Source organism: Dermacentor silvarum, chromosome 2 (assembly GCF_013339745.2).
Source record: "Dermacentor silvarum isolate Dsil-2018 chromosome 2, BIME_Dsil_1.4, whole genome shotgun sequence".
Taxonomy (NCBI): Eukaryota; Metazoa; Arthropoda; class Arachnida; order Ixodida; family Ixodidae; genus Dermacentor; species Dermacentor silvarum.
The window spans coordinates 248,993,109-249,010,578 of NC_051155.1; the positions used below are offsets into that span (position 1 = coordinate 248,993,109).

The window sequence follows — 17,470 nt, forward strand, 5'->3', positions numbered from 1 at the left end:
ATGCTCAGAGACTAGGGGAGAGAGAGAGATGGGGGGGGGGGGGGGGGGGAGCGCGGAGCCCACCCACAGCCACGTTTACGTGAATGTGACAAGTGGCGCATTGTACGCGGCTGTAATGTGTATGACCATTTTCAGAGACAAAGAATATTGGACACTGGCATCATATGTTGCAGGTTCACAAAGCAACACGGGCATTACTGCAGTTTCTGAAACTGACTGGCATCAGCGTGCACTGCTAATGCATTCCTCCATCTCCATTCTTCATTTTATTTCCTTCCCCCTGCGGGTTGCAAACCGGACACGTGTGTGGTTGACTTCCCTACTTTTCCTTTCCACCTTCCGTCCTCCGCCTCTTCATTGACACAAAAACAAGAAGTGCAGTTCAGTAAATCCTGTAAAGAAGATAGCCGATGTATGGTGCAATAACAATGGATACAGAACTATAACGACCTTAATAAATTTGTAGGGACAGCCTGTACTTAGCTGACGTAAGAAACGATAGATGTAGATCGGTGGGAAATATCTTCGTCGAATGTCAGTAAACATTAAAGATGATGATGATCGCCGGTACTAGGTGGCCAACTTTTTAGATGTGTTGCCCCTGTTAAAAAAAATTAGCGTAGCTTGCACTGGAGGCGCAATGCTAAATAGACAGCGGAGCTGATGGGAACCTAGCTAGCCCTGGCTTTTGGGCTAAGCTAAGCACTACCAAGTCATCCCCAGCATTTCCCGGAATTTATTGATTATTTGTTGATTATTGATTAGCTATTTATTGGCTATTGATTGGCTATCGCAAGGTATTGGCCACGTATTTGGGCTAGGCTAAGCACTACCAGGTCATCCCCAGCATTCCCCGGAATTTAATGATTATATGTCGATTATCTATTAGCTATTGATTGGCGATAGATTGGCTATCGCAAGGTATTAGCCACGTATTTGGGCTAGGCTAAGCACTACCAAGTCATCCCCTGCATTTTCCGGCATTTATTGATTATTGATAAATTATCGATTAGCTATGATTGACTATCGATTGGCTATCGATGACTTACTAAGCTTAAGTAGTCCCAACCATGTTTAGCTAGACTTAGATAGGCTCAGCTTCGCTAGTTCACAGGGGTATGTGCCATTGCGCTTGGACCCTTTCTGCATTACCGCTAGGATCGGCCCACATTTTCTGTGGACGACAGACAGATAAACAGCTCCGCTGATTAATCAATCACCACACGTATAAATTCTCTGTTATGCCCTCGCAAAAAGTGATATGCTCATCGCCGGTTCTCCGGATGGAACTCCGAGTTTCTTCCACACAAAGCGAGTGTGCTACTGTCAGTGTTACATGCTTGCGATGTACAAAGTCGAAAATACGTACGTACCTGTGCGGAGCCTGTTGCGAAGTTTCGAAGACCCAAGGTGGAGAATGTGAACGCCAATTGTGAATCGTGACCGCATTCACACATCACGGTAGAAATACATTTTCTACATTAAGTGCTGTATGCTGTTAATGCTGTTGGTTTCGATTAGGCCGACGTAGGGCACCATCAGACAGTTCACCAGAGCTAGTGGTTGGAGAGAAGGCACTGATACTTACGAAATCGATAAAAAAATGTTTGATTTTTCGCCAGCTTTGATAAGCTGTGCAGCAACCTTTTCTGCCTAAATAGAATGCAACTATACCTTTAGTTTTACAGTAACGACGCTAATTACATAACACATTTGTCTCGAGAATAAGATATTTATCGAGCCTGTGATAAAGGAAGAATAGCCACATCAAACTTTAGCCACTAATATTTCATCTTCATTTCCTTTTTCATTCTTAGCGTGTTTTCTTTAATGTGGTTCGAGGGCAGTAATTGTTGCCTGAAGGCGTGGTCAAACTTGAACAATACGCAGCGGCACAACACAGGTATGCTCGCTTGCTCTGTTTCTTTAAGTCCTTAACAATTATGAGCCAACTTAGATGAACATACACTGCCCATAAGTGTACATTGAGCACAGTGTGAAATTACATTAGACTGTGTAAGGAAGGACACAGGTGTGACTGTACAGTAACCTCAAAGTGCATGTTTCAAATTAATGACATTAGTGGTCGTAGTCAATAGGCTCACCAAGGCTGTTGACTTCGTAGCGCGATATGAAGCAAGCTAGACGAAGTTGATGGAGTTGCGGTAATGTATAAACATCCCCCAAAGCATGTAAATTAGCCAGAAGTGGTCGCAACCGTACGTGTCAGGATGTTTCTTTCGCCTATGTACTTCAGCAGCTCACGCATCCCCACAACAATGCCGCCAGTTTAAGGAGACAAAAGCCACATATTAAAGTAATTTGGCTTTAAATTAACGCTGTCCGTATGCTCATACGCTACATATAAAAGCTGGTCCTTTCCTAAAAGTACGCGTTCCATAGCTTTGATAGGCTAGGCACCATTTCAGTAATGTAGATTGAATAAGCGCGGTTCTTGCATCCGATGAGAGAGGTCAGACATGACGTGTGGCTTCTGAGAAAACCAGCTTGCGACACTTCATCGATGAGTCGACATATGCTACCGCTAGTGTTTGCTTCCGCTGGGTTCGTCTTCATGCTCTTGGGCAACTGTGTGTGCCTTAATTCCCTCTGCGTTTGCGCTGTTCGCTTCTTGAGATGCTTCACCAACGAACCCCAACTGCATGTGTATACATAGATCATCCCTGACCACAACTCAGTCTAGTCAGGCTCAGTACCCCCCCCCCCCCCCCAAAAAAAAAAAAAAAAAATGTAAGCGGTTGGGTCGATAGCATAGAGTTTCGTACAATAAATATACTATAGGGAACGCTGGCGCTAGTGTCCACGGAAGCTGCAAGCGGGGCGGTCTGCAGCAAGCATGGGCAGTACATGGAATTGCCTAAAATTCGTCCTTCTGGCTTCAGACTGCTTCGCGACATTGTAAACTCGTCATTTTCCACTAAGTGCTGTGTAATAAAGCCAGAGCGTCGAGAAGCTCGGCGCGTTTCGATTTGGCCACCTCGACAGGCTGAACCGCTGCAATTAGAAGCGATCGTGCGTGTTCGCAGAGTCTTCTGCACTTGGAAAAGTATAGATTGCTCTGATATTTTGGGGCAGTGAAGGAAGATAAAGCGTAATGAACAAAGCCACAAGGGCGTCTCAAACCACGAGCACGACGATCAGACAGATCCGCGTATACTACCCAACATTCTCATGGTGGCTGAACGATTACAGCGCGAGCATTCCCTCTACTAATTATTGTAGAAAACTCTATGGTAGACGGTATCTTCTTGTTGAACAAGGATGATAATAGACAGTTGGGTGAGCCGGTGAACTCTCGGCATTCGCGCACACTGCGTGCAGAGCTAACTCCACGATCATCGAGAGTGACACAACAGCGTCTCGCTCTTGCGTGCTCAGCCCCCGTGTGCCACGCCGTCGCGCGTGCTGAGCGGCAGCGTTCCTCGGGCAAACGCCTGCTCGAGGGCGTGCACCGAGGATGAGGCGAGGTGCAGCGCGAGCAGCTTCTCGGCGGCCAGCGGGTGCCAGTCCCCTAGGGTGCAGCCCAGGTCCTCGTGCACCTCGTAGTAGTGGCAGCGCTTGGTCAGCCGCATCGAGGGAACAAGCTCGTAGGCGTCCACGTGACGGCATTGTTTGAGCAGCATAAGAAGCCCTGTAACGCGAAATAAAGCGGCATGTTATGCCCTCTGTTCTGTCGCTCCTCGTTCGGACCTTGACCAAAATTGTCAGCTTTTAGTAGTGATCACGGAGGGGTCGAATGAGGAGTGCCTCTGAAGCCGACGTATTCAGAAGGGGGGACTTGCCCTCTTCAGAGCATGTACCCCAAGACCCGTTTGACAAATCCCCTTGTCGAAACGTCGGCTCCAAAGAAATCCCTCGTGCGACCCCCCCCCCCCCCCCCCCCTCCCGAGATCACCTCAAGTCTCCACTGTCTTGTGATCATCTGTCTCACACACTTCTTTTTTTTCTTTTTATTTATATCTTTACGCGTGTATCACCATTTACGTATGTGAACGTGTACATCTCGGACCCCATCAGGACCTCCCAAACTCTTCACAGCTGATTTCGTGTTTGCTCTACTCAACCTATGTGACGTTTCTTAATTTCTCGTATTATACATATATACTCTCTTTTTTCTGGTTGCCACGTGAAACGGAGTAGCAGTAATCAGCGTAATAAGTGACTATATATCTCCTTAGTTTATTGTCATTTCAACACAAAAGGTAAAGGAGGGAGGTGAACGGGGGATACGATGCGCCTCTCTTAGTCACGTACCTACCTTGCGTTTTGACGACCAAATGCTTACTCACGACAGACAACGATTGTTCTAAATAAAGAAAAAAAAAGAAGCGAAAAATAAAAATAGAAAGATGAGGACGGAAAGAATATTCGAGCATCGTGGCGCCCTCACCGGCCCACATGCACCTCCATTCCTGAATTGCGACTGACCTTTGGTTGCCCCTATAGTGCACTACCCATGCGACAAAGGAAACGCAAGAGTATACGCGCGTGCTTTCCCGTACCTCTTCATTTTTCTTTCAGTAAGCATTTCACATGACTCGCGTATTTGATGCGTGTCGCGCCACATATTCAGGATGAGAAACGCTTATGACTCAACGCTGGTGAAAACTGCGTGGCCAAGAACGTGTAAGGCTTTCCGCCTATATTTAAGTCATCTACACCTTGCGCAAGGGCTTTAAATTGAGATTTCGTATCGATATTTAACTTTCGAATGTTCCACCGCATGTGACATCAGTTGGGGCGTTACAGGGTTAAAGTCTTACTCTGTCGCCTGAGGGCCTACGGGTAATTTTAAATTATATATATATATATATATATATATATATATATATATATATATATATATATATATATATATATATATAAAGAGAGAGAGGGCTACCGTCAAGCATCTCTTGTGGGCCTGCCCTTCTTGTGGACCTTGTGCAAATAGTGGGCCGCATCCGACGAGACTAACGGATTACAGCTCTTAGCATTGTGGACCTCACCACTAAGCCCTACTGACATATATTGCTGGCCTATAGATTTGTATGTTTAATTATGCATGCCTTAATTTGGGCAAACTTCAGAAATAAAAGTGACAAGCAAGCCGCGCTCTCGCCGTGGATGGATGATCGATAGCTGTTCGCACCAAGAAATCCGCTGGACGGCGGGTTCCTGAGCACCGGCCCCGGGTTCTCGCTGTCCAGGAAGTGCCAGGCTTCCCAGACCGAGTCCGGGTGCAGCAGGTAGAAAGGCTCGTCCGGAAGCACCTCGCGACGCAGCCAGTATGCTGGGAACAGGTCGAACTCTGGGTGCTCCACCCACTGCGAGCGGCAGCAGTTTGCACCGATGTCATCACCGCGGCTTCCCTCTTTGCACGAGTAGCACTTAGACGAGCAAGTTTTACTTATTTTGAACGAAAGGAAAAGCTGTAGTGTAGCCGCCTTTAAAGGTCAACTGCAACGAACGTTCGTGCCCCAAGTAAAAATCCTAGTTTCAGGAAATGTATAGTATGTAAAACATCATATGTAAAAAAAAAATTACGTCCTGCCTATAATTTATTACCAAATTAAAACAAAGTAAAATTTCGTAGTAGTTGAACTTTAAAGAGAAACTAGGGTACCGAGTCAAGCTGCATTAGTAAAGTGCGCTCCTGCAATGGAAATAGGGACACTTTTACTGAAAGGCAGGTTTCGCAAGCCTGCCTCCCATTGGCGACGTCAAGTCAATAATCGTCATATCGGTGACGTTACGTTAACCTCACCGGTTTCCAATGCGATGAGCTGTCGACGCGAAATTTAACGAAAGAAGTTCGGCCTTGGTTCATATATATGTATCTATCTATATACAGGGTGTTTCAGTGAACACTTTCAAAATTTATTTAAGGTTGCCTGTGGCAGATAGCCCAAGTCTAGTTAATGAGCTGGTCTACTCGAAGAGGCGGACATTACTTGCACAAAAAATTGAAATTCATAATCGACTAATCAACAAAAATTCATTAATTAAGTTTTTAACTAATTACATGATGGCCCATATTGCAATTTACAAATTGTAGCCACGGAGTTCGCAAGGCGGATCCACTTGGAATTAATTCCCAGGATGACACCATTTTCGAGATATTAATTCCCGAATTTTGCAGAGAAATACATTGGCGTTCCAGTTAATTTTGTGCTTCAGTGCATAAAGCGACGTTTTGTTAAGAAACTAACTGCAACGCCAATGCATTTCTCTGCAAAGTTCGGGAATTAATATCACGAAACTGGTGTCATCCCGAGAATTCGTTCCAAGTGGATCCGCCTTGCGAAATCCACGGCTACAATTGGTAAATGACAATATGGGCCATCAGGTAATTAGTTAAAACGTAATTAGTGGATTTTCGTTAATTAGTCGATTATGCATTTCAATTTCGTGCGCAAGTAATGTCCGCCTCTTCGAGTATACCAGCTGATGAACTAAAATTGTGCTATCTGCCGCAGGCAACCTTTAAACTATATATAAACTTTATATATAAACTTTATATAAACTTTATATATATATGTATATATATAATCAGCAATCTTTTGCTACAATAATAAAAATAGGGTTGTGAGAAAATAGTGTCTCGGGTGGGGTTGCGATACTTTACCAGTTTATGTTGATTAGATGTTGGTCATCAGTGTCCCTTTTAGGCAGAGCAAGCAAATATGTAAGGAGAATTAGGGAGTATTGGGGCTGAATATCAAGCATATGCAAGAAAAGCGCGAAGTCAGTTAGTGACAGCGTGGTTGGAAACTAATACCCCTGTCACACGGGCACTCGAAAGTCTTTTGAGCAAAAAGACTTCTCCCGAAAAAGAGTTTCGCCCGCAGACACACGACAGGGAGTGATCTCTTTTTCAGAAGCGGTCTTTTCTGGAAGAGGAGTTCGCTGATCTCCTTTACGGCCGAAAAGGAGTAGCCTTGAAACCAGTGGGCACCAGCAATTATCATATATATAAAAAATAAGTGAATGCTTAATTTTCTGTCGCCTAGGCCCATCATAAAAAATAATTTTATGTCTTGCAGAAGGTGTAATAAACTCAGTAATGCTCATTTTCTTCTGTACTCTCGTAATCAGGTCGAACAGGCTGGGGATGTCACATGATGACGCTCTTTAAACTACTACAATAAATCCTTATATTAACGTTTCTTATGTTAAATTTATTTGAAGAACGTGTAAACAATAAGTTTGCACTTTATATTTCGAGATACTTAAGTTTTTTTTGGCCGATATTGTTTCGAACACTAGCGCCACGCTTTCGGTAGCGTGTCCAGAAGGAAACACTAAAAGGAGATCGTCGGCGCCGTGTGTCTGCTGCGCAACACCTCTTCATTCAAAAGTCTTTCAACTTGGTAAAAGACCACTTGCGTAAGAGTTTTTGCGTGCTCGTGTGACAGAGGTATAAGTTATTTAGCCAGTTCATAACCACGCTTGCCGCTCCCGAGTTCACGGTGATTATGCGTGAATATAGTTGCGTTGTTCTTCCTGTACACCTGCAAAGCGGCAGACGGCTTCTCCTCACGTAGGCTCTTTTTGCGGAGAAGCCAGTTCCGGTGGGCGCTTCACTTCACTTGGGGAGCTACGTGCGCGCAGACACTACGGAAACCCCGTCGGGGGGGGGGGGGGGGGGGGGGGGCGTGTATGCGCAGCGCCCGCAGTAGCAGTGGGGCTCCACCATACTCGATGCACTCGCCTTGTCGAGCGGCTGACGGTCACGCGACGGGTCCCAGACGACCAGGGTCACGTTCCGGTACAGAGCCGAGTTGAAGAAGTCGAACTCGGGGCGCGCCAGCACTTGCGAGTTGAGCAGCCGCATCGTGGTGCGTGCCCCCACGTCACCCTCAAAACCCGCCGTGGGTGCGTCGTTGAAGCGCAGCACGGTCTCGTGCCCGTCTGCAAAGGCAGGGCGGACGAACACGCGCGACGCACAAATTAAGCGCCTGTTGCGCACGCGATCTGACGCGTTGTCAGCACACCATCATTGCTCTAAGCCTTTCCTGCAGGCTCTTGCGAGAAGCGGGCACAAATAAAGTGCACTGAGATAGCGAATTCGAAAACATTATGGATGCAATTGGCTTTCTTGGGATACTTGACGCACTTTCTGGATCTCAAGAAGGAGCTCTCACCGCTCTCGCGAGCTAGAAGAGCTGCGTAATACCCTTACTGAAAAACTGCATACTGAAACTGTTTCTTCTACTGCGAGGCTTTTCTTTCGAGGAACCCGTATGGGTTTCCTTTGTAGCAATTGCTACGATTGGGTGGATGTCTCATTTTCCCTTTAACCTTTTAATTTCTTCATTATTTTTCTACACCCCTTCCTCTAGGGCCTTCCTTTTACTTAGTCCTATTGTTTGCAGCTAAATACTCTGTATTTCAAAAATGAACTTTCTTTCTCTCCTATTCCTAAACGAAAAAAGAACAAAGCCACACGACACAGCGCCTCTTTCGTGCTGTATTGTCTACTTGTCGTTGTCTACTACTCACACTAAAAGTTCAACACGAATACGTAACGTATTCATACCAACTAGCTCCCTTTTCCCTTCTTTTAATCCCAAACGTGATGGTTAGAGCGAGCTGCACGCCGACGTGACGTAAGATCCTTCTCGCCGCAGTGCAAAAGTCCATTGCAGCGAAGCACAAATACTTATTCGGACAAATCGGTTCGTATGTAACAAAAGGTTGTCATTATCATCAGCCCACTGCCGGATGAAGGCCTCTCCCAGAGGCCTCCAATTACCCCTCCCTTGCGCCGGCTGACCATCATTCCATACCTGCATATTTCCACATTTAATCACACCGCTTAGTTCTCTGCCGTCCTCGACTACGCTTTTTCTTTTCTGTCTTCCTGCCCGTTAAGCCTATCATTTCTCGTTCCTTCGCTCGTTGCGCGGTCCTTAACTTCTCAAGCTTCCTCGACAGCCTCCAAGATTCTGCCCAGTAAGCTGCCGGTCATGAATTGGCAATGCCTGCCATGTGCGCTCAGTTACCCATTTTGTAAATTTCCTTCCCGCAATCCGGGTGCCCTGTGACTAATTGGCCTAGAAGAACGTACGGGTTCTAGAGGCTGACTGCCAATCACGAATTCTGGTTATCTTGCTAGGCTGCTAAACGTTACATTTTTTGTCTTCTGTATACCGATCTTCGAACCTATTGTTAGACTGTCGGCAAATATCACACATTTGCTTCATGTTATCTCCAGCGTTGCTGAACTGCACAATACCATCTGCAAACGGCAAGTTGCTGAACAAAAGCTTGTGAAACAAAACATCGACTACACTCCTGGCGACTCCAAAGCATGAGTCACCCACCGTATTAGTCACACGAGGGTTTACTCAGGACTGTCCTCCCGATATTTAATTGACTGTTGTGTTTTAACGTCCTAAGGCGACAACTGAGTTATGAAAGATGTCGTAAAGGAATCCATATTAATTTTGGCCGCCTGGATGTTATACTCGCACAAATTTATAAATGCACCAGTGTTTTGTTCTTGTTTTTTGTCTTTATTTGTATATCGCTGGCAATTCGACCCTATGACATCGTAATCAGCAGCAGGGCGTCATAAGGGCACCGCGGTGTGTAGGTTCATCCTCACCGATCTCCGGTCCAAGCTTGGAGCCGAGCATAGATCCCGCGCTGGAGACCAGAGCGCAGGAGTTGAATTGGCTCGCGTAGAAGTCAGTGGCAGGGAAGTACTGGCTGTAACCCATCCGCTTAAACGGCTCCGTGTCCCTGTCAGGTATAGGAAGACGGTAAATGAGTGAACAAATGATCACAATAAGGTCATTGCTCTTGAGAAGATCGCGGAAGAGCAAAGAAACAGCAACCGCGTTCTCGAAGCTTTTCGTTCGTGTCGTAAGAGGCGGTTTTAAAACGAAGCTTTCTGTGCCTCACTCATTCGTCCGTGAGCGCCGAAACGCACTGCAGGAAAGCCAACTTACACAATGGAACTATCTGCGCATCTGCGCACACAATCGCAGAACACTGCAGTTTACGTTCGCAGTTGTACCGATAAGAACAATGGGAACTGCAACGCCACGCTACCCAGACGAACTGTATATATCTGCATTGCATTACGCGCCTCACGCAATGCATTCCCGGCCGTCACCGTGGGTAGGCCGCGGCTGCAGCGCATGGCAAAAGAAGAGGTTGCCGTACGCGAACGTAAGCGCGATCGTGCCCGTAAGGCCGATCCCGTGTATCGGCAACGCCATGCAGTCCGTGAAAGTGTGAGTGCGTGCGTGTAATCAACGGCTACATGATCTAAAATAAAGGCTATGCAACTTTACGAAATCTGTCTTCATTCAACTTCAACGTTCAAAAAATACAATCCTAAACAAGCAATAACATCACATATGCATCGCATCGGGTCGCTCAGCATTTCTTGGGTTCGTTGCGTGGCCGTTGGCTTTGACTTTAATTTAGTATGCATGAGCGAAAGCTTCGCGTTCAACCATATATATATATATATATATATATATATATATATATATATATATATATATATATATATATATATATATGAGAAGGGGGCTTTGATTTGTTGAATTGACCGGCCGCTTTGTGTAAATATACTAAATTCATAATTGCGATTGGTCATCGCTTGTTCATACAAACGGCTCTATATAGCGCAAACTGATTTATGAAATAGTACCCAGATTGACGACGCGCGAACATAGGGTGTTTTTCGCTATGTTCTTTTTTAGGTGCGAAGCACCTTATATGTGCTCGAGCTGTCGGCGTCTCCTGTCGTCGTCTTCCACAGCTGTCTGTGTTGCCGCTCATCATTCCAGCGTAGAATTTCGCTTCTTTCTGTCGTCGTAATGGGGAGGCCGCGTTTACGGGGTTATGAGCCATTGCTTAAGGCAGTATGAGCCCATTAGCGGTGCATCACTGCATGCTTCGCACCTCCCCAGGTTTCAGATTAGTGGAGCTGCATTCCGCTCAATGGTTCATTTGACACTTACGCATAAAATTTAATTCACCGCTCAAGCCGAGCCTACGACTTAACTCGTGCTAACTGTAATAATTATGACTCGCTGCCATCCCGTCCAGGCCCGGAGGCGAGGGACCTGGAGTTCTCGGAAACGCAATGCCGTCGCGCAACCATTGCGAGAACGCCGCAAGCTGCAGGGGGCAGAGCAAATGTAGCTTTTTTTTTTTTTTGCCCAATTTTCATGAGCATGGTCGTATACGGTAATCCGCTCCCTTAAATCCTATATACCGAGAGTCAGGTGTATTTCCGCACAGTAATAACGTGCTCCTAGAACTGTCTAATGAGGATAGGATAGGAATAAACTTTATATGTCCAACGGATATGGCTGTTGGTGCCCGGGGCTAGGCTGCCAGGGGTCCATCGCCGGAGAAAAATCTCTCGAGATCCTCGGCAATAGCCCTGGCCCGCTGGACGGCCCACTCCTGGTCTTCGGGTGCCTCGCTGAGGAGGGCGGCTTGCCATCTCTCTGTGAGGCGCCCACCTTCAGAGGGTCCTGATGTTGTCTTCTGCCTTCCTCTTGGTGCTTCTTGCTCATGGCGTTGACATTCCCAAAGCATATGGGCCATATCAGCCCGTTCGTGCTCGCACCAGGGCACGAAGCAAGAAACCTTTAGGAGTGGAAACTCCGCCAGTTGCGGCGACCAGATAATGTCACAAGCCCGCGGAGACACTATCATGCTGGCGGCACCTGGCGGCTGAGAAAAAAATTACCGCCGTCTTGGTTGCCAAGGCAACCGGTCACATGTGTTTCTCTCGTTCGCGGCCGCGCGCGTTGCTCCCGTTCGGTCGCGCGCCTCACAACTTCTACTGAGGGCACTCACGCATCCCACCTGCATCCCATCTTAGGCAAGCAATTTCCGAACAAGGGTACACTGCACGTATCAGCGCTGTTAGTATTACGGCCCTCGAACAGACACCGACAAGAACAGTTACTGTTTGACTTAAAGGCCCACAAAAACAACGCTACGGCGTGCACGCTGAAGCGAACGCCGAACGCCTGTGTCGTCTGCTTTGAGCGCGGGAGACACGGGCGCCGCCGAAGAGAACGCGCCCGAGCGGCTCCACCGATCCGCCGGGCTGCTGCTCTTTTTTTTTTTTTTTTCGCTGCTGTTTGCATGACGTGCCGCAAGGCGCCGCCACTGCATGCGCCCCCGTCGGCGCATAATAATGTGACGTTATCTGGTCGCACGCGAGCGCCCGCGCTGACGGGAGTTTCTACTCCTAAATAATCTTCCTCCGTGCACCAGGGGCAGCCGGGCGATGGGTGCCGCGCGGGCCACAGGCGGTGCAGGTGGTAGGGGTTGGTGAAAGTGCCTGTCTGCAACCACCTCAGGTCGACTGCCTGGGACCTGTCCAGCCGCCCGTGGGGTTGTGGATATTTCTTGCGTTCTTTCTTGTAGTGACCAAGAACCTCTCGGTACGAGGCCGGAAACTCCGTGATATCGCGGTTGGCGTCCCCGTGGCCCCCAGCTCCATCCGCCGCGATTTGGGTTGTGTTGGTAACTCCTCCGTTGGGGCCCCGCACAACAACGGAGCACCTGTCTAATGAGCACCTGTTACGAATTCAATTTGTCTGATGGTGCCAAAACACCGGTGGCCAAATGGTGGAAGCGGTAAGCGACATACACGTGCTCACTGAGTTGAAAAAAGGGCGCACCCCTGTGAAGCGCATATGAGGTCAGACAGCGCACCGAGGCGTGGGCCCTCGTATAATACACCCGCTTTCCAGTAGAGGCACGAGGTGACACGTGCGTTGATTCATTTGACCGATTAGCAACACTCAGGTTCGATTGCTTCTGGCGAAGGCAATGCGAACACAATGCGAGCCTCACATAGTGGATTAAGTAAGACACACACACACAAAAAGCAATGAAAACGAAAAGACCGTCTAGCGTTGACGCCTCCATGGACGTCCCGTGGGAGCAGCAGATGCGGGCGTGGTCTCATTATAGCGTTTTAACTTACGACAAACTCTGTCTCATAATGCAGTAGGCACCAAAGCGCATTAGCAAGTTGCAGAGGCGGCATGTGTTACAACATAGCCTATAGGAGGCTATGGTTACACCATGCGCATTTGTCAGACAGGGATGACTTCACTCTATTTGTATATATGGAAACATCGCTCCACCTATCTGGCTGAAGTCCACATACACTAATTTCTGGTTAGAAAATAAAATGGCTTTAATTGAAGCGTTTCGTGGTCCTGACAACAGCGCTTGCATTTTAGATGAGTTTATTCGAAGTGCATATTCGAAATGCACTCCGCATTGTATAAAGTGCAACGCGGAAAATCCGCCGACGACGGCTCGTTGCAGCATAGAGCATATACGCGATGGCCCTTTGCGTTTTTTCGTACAAGCCTGGAGATGCAGAGAGCGTTGCGAAGGTCGCTCTGCCACGTGTAGGCGATTCCGTGGGACCAACTGGCAGCTGCTTAAGAGTATTTGTTTCAATGAACGTTTCACGAGCTCCAGCGCTGGTGGAATGCGCAAACCGCGTTGCCAGGGCTCCTTTAGAGCATCTCCGCCTTTAGCGAAATATCGCTTACAACAGGGTGCATTTTCTGTGCCGATGACTTCGTTATAGCGAGGATTTGCTCTCATAGTGCATAGTGCCCTGTATATCAACAGGGCTTTCTTCTGAGCTGGTTGGCACACGGTCACTTCATTGGGCCGCGTATATAAATCGAACTGTATGTACATGTTGTTACGATCACATCCGTTTATGTTATGAGATGTGACGAACAATGATTGCGGGGCGCCTATAGGTGTCAAGCAGATCACTGTTCAGTCGAACACCCTCCTCTTATCTTATCTATCATCTACCATAGCGTGGTATTATATAGACCGTATCATGTGCGGACTCGCCTCTTTTGACCTTCATACGGCGGCGTAATAAGCTGTACATCTGATTGAGTTGTTCTCTTTGGTCATACTCATTTTTACAGTGCTGTTGAACAATACATGATGAAAGCATGAAGATTTGCACCTCCGAAGTACGTTTATAAATAATGCTTGTTCTACAATTTGCGCCCTTTGGTTTTGGTAGACGTTTGTGCTTGTATTACTTGTTTATTTAATTTTTCACATACATAACCCCCTCCCCTTATCAATGTCCTTTGTGACTTTAAGGGTTTGGTAAATGACGACCACGACTATGATGAACTGGAGAGATAGAAACAGTCTTCTATCATCATCATGATCATTACCATCATCACGGAGAGATAGAAACCGAAAGATGGAAAGTATACAGCGTGTATGATATAGGCTATAGACCAAAGGCAGATGCCCCAGGCAGACCGGCCGGCATTTGCCACAGCGCAGATGCGGTATGCCCTTGTCCACGTTCACAAATATAGTTCCACCTGTCAAAGCGTCATTCAGACAGCCTGGGGCATCTTTGCTGTGTTCCACCCTTCTTATATTTATAAACCAAGCTGTGTAAGAATACCGCAAATACCGCAAAGCAGAAATGCGATCAGCGTGTTGTGGCTCATATAGCACGTCATGCCCGCACACCACACTTCCATAATCAAGAAATCAGCACGTCCGATCGCGAAGTCTGCCTAGCTCACGTCTTGTATACGTCACTGCGGGCGCTATCCGCATTTTATATTACCGATTTGCGCAGTTTCCCCCGTATACACAGCGACACTGGCTCACATGCTCTGGGAGTGTAGAAACGCTCATCCCGACTCTACCTCGGACAAGTGGGAGAAGTCCCTCAGAAGCTCGCTTCTCGCGGACCAGCAATGGGCCGTCCAGCAGGCCCACGAAGCGGCCGCCAGGTATTCCCTGTCGGTTGCTACGTGGGAGACGCCCGCTACGCGCTAAGCGCGTTCTGCAGGACCTAAATAAAGTTTTTCCAGTCCAGTCCAGTCCTCGTAATGAACCGACTAACAGACATTTACTTCCCGTAGCCATCAGTGGTGCAAAATTCTGGAATTTTACACGCCAATAAATATTTGAACATATATATAAATAGAAAGAGAAGTTTCGGAAATGTGTTCTTTCGGCCGATGCCGCTACGAACACCGACGCTGCTGCTACCTGGTCAGCATGCTCATGCGCAGAACTTTGGCTCTGGCCAGTAGCTGGTCGGGCGGCGCGAAGTGGGCCGGCTTGCGTCTGCTGGGCCGCACCCCGTAGCGGTCCGACACCGGCCGGCCCCCGGCGCCCACGGGACGCACGCTGTCCCACTGGGCGCGACGTAGCTGGCGCTCCAGCTGCACCCGGTACGCCTCCACCTGCAGCAGTCGACACAAGCGATACGCGGTACATCGCGTCGGGACGCTTTTCAACGATCCCTCGGTGCTTCTATCGGATCGGCACTGACGAACGCGGCCAGCGGGACTCCGTACTGAAAGTCTCTGATAATCTCATAAAACTGTAGTGAAATCTTATCACTTTCTGAGCACAATATTTAAATGTCATAGTATATCTATACATGGTTCACGATTCCTGTAATAAATATTCTGTCAAAAAAAAAAAAAAAGCTGTCCAGTGTGGCAATGCCACGGTGCTGCATAGCGGTGATTGAACGGCTTAACTAATGACGATGGAGTACTGGTAACTCCTCTAAAGGGGAGTAACCGATTAAGCACGCATTGCGCGCACGCTTTTACACACGCAGCGTTGACCACACTTGCACGAACTTTCGAAAGCGACCTCTTGAAGACACGCCTTCACATTTACAAATTCACATCATCCTATCCACGTGGCAGCCGACGTGAATTCCTTCTGATTTGGATTTCGATGAAAATCTATAACGTATATGACATTATTGCCCAAACCAAATGCACAATTTTTTTTTTTTTTTTGTCGGGACACCCAGACGCTAAGATCCTGACAAACGAAAAAATATAAGGAACAGGTAAATAAAAATGCAAGGCAATGAAGCAAAGGGAGGGGGGTGACACACCTGTATCTCCCAGACTAACAGTTTCTAACTTGGGTCCACACTGCAAAAATAACTTGCTGCCCACAACTCGCATTAGGTCTGGTTAAAGTTGCATGATAGCCACTCTTTCTCGCAAGAGATTTATTAAATTAAGTAAAATATCTTGCGAACAGTACGTGTCATTTCGAGAACGGCTGAGTGTCTTGCAGTACGTGCATGCTGGTTGCATCTTTCCCCTGCTACGTTGTTCAATCTTAGATCGTTGAATATACCTCTGCAATGGCTTAAACGAGGCGCTCATGTGGCCTTTTCTAAGATTTAGCCTCACTATTCCTTCGCGTGTTTCGTGAGCAAATATCATTGTCGGAACGACACGTTGCTGTCAAAACTGATATCAAAATGAAAGGAAAGAACCAACACATAACTACTAAAAAAGGACAAAGCAGCAGCCACAAACACTAGCGCAACAAGAACATATAAACGAAGTCGTGATCAAGTGCCACAATTTCCGAACAGGCCTAAATTTCCAGTAAAAACTCGCCCGCTGGATCACTCACTCACTCAATATCACTAATATGTTCGCCCCTTCGCTCACTAAGCACCTTCGATGAAAACAAGCAACTAAACTGCCATCTGCTTGATGAAACAGAGAGAGAGAGAGAGATAAGGGGGAAATATGTAGTGGCGTGATATCCCGGTAGTAAGAACACGTGAAAAAAGACCTTGGCGAAAAGCTTGTCCTTAGGCAATGGAGCCATTCTATGAGGCTGTAGTACACCACCACCCATCGAAGCGTTGCTGTATCCTCTGGATAAGTGCAACCGCCTTCGTGGTGCCGCCGCTCGCACTCCGGTGTTGCGCGGAGTAGCCCACCTCCAATACTGACTCCACAGCAGCATACTGTACGCTAAAACTCCCAGCAGTGTCACACAAACGAATGCCCACACAGTCACAGCAAGCAACCTCATGTCACAGTTGTTGCATAAATTTCCTGCGAGGCGTGCAGATATGCAAAATAGAACAATCACTCCTGAAAGGCCTCCGTGCGACGGACATTTTTCGTCGCATTTTCATGATTTCCAGTTCAACGAAACCTTGATTTCAACCAAGGCGCGTTCAATCTTTCGCGCAGCGGATGATGACGGCCTTCTGTAGTATCGTAACGCGAAAACTGCTTCAGCCGCCCGGTGGCATGACCTCTGATTCTCAGTTCAAAATTATTTCTTCATATCCTCAAACCTTGGATCCCACTTTCGTGCCATCCGTGGATCACTGTTTGCACACTAGCAACAAAAGAGCACAGCTTCGTAATTTGACCCATGGTGTTAATTCTTCGGCTCACGTCGAACGCACTAAAGAAGCGCGATCACGTTTAGATCGTCTTGACGCCTTCAAGCTGCGATGCCAGCGATGCAACGGTGGCTAGATAGCGATGCCGCGATACTCAATACAAAACGAAACAAAACCATACTCCAGCCAAGCCATACTTGAAGACAAACATGAAGCCAAAAATAGCCCTTAAAAATTAATTGCAGTTTTTTTTTTTTTTTTTAGTGA

The 17,470-nt window shown here is 47.3% G+C and overlaps 1 protein-coding gene across 1 annotated transcript; it reads right to left on the reverse strand.

Annotated features, from left to right (window-relative positions):
• Positions 1-38: 38 nt before the first annotated feature.
• On the reverse strand, positions 39-17,330 carry LOC119443091 (beta-galactoside alpha-2,6-sialyltransferase 2). Its single transcript, XM_037708241.2, has 6 exons — positions 16,636-17,330; positions 15,064-15,260; positions 9,614-9,750; positions 7,715-7,914; positions 5,153-5,327; positions 39-3,652 (listed from the first exon to the last, which is right to left on the reverse strand). The coding sequence occupies exons 1-6, from the start codon at positions 16,879-16,881 to the stop codon at positions 3,396-3,398; spliced, it is 1,212 nt and encodes a 403-aa protein (XP_037564169.1). The 5' UTR covers positions 16,882-17,330; the 3' UTR covers positions 39-3,395.
• Between the last annotated feature and the right edge of the window lie 140 nt (positions 17,331-17,470).

What these genes read in the sequence shown, in the direction of transcription:
- LOC119443091 (XM_037708241.2), bottom strand. Translation starts at nt 16,881, where the DNA reads ATGAGGTTGCTTGCTGTGACTGTGTGGGCATTCGTTTGTGTGACACTG. An exon ending in CGCATGAGCATGCTGACCAG is followed by an intron (nt 9,751 to 15,063) that starts GTAGCAGCAGCG and finishes TATACCTGACAG; the next exon opens with GGACACGGAGCCGTTTAAGC. An exon ending in CAAGCTTGGACCGGAGATCG is followed by an intron (nt 7,915 to 9,613) that starts GTGAGGATGAAC and finishes CTGCCTTTGCAG; the next exon opens with ACGGGCACGAGACCGTGCTG.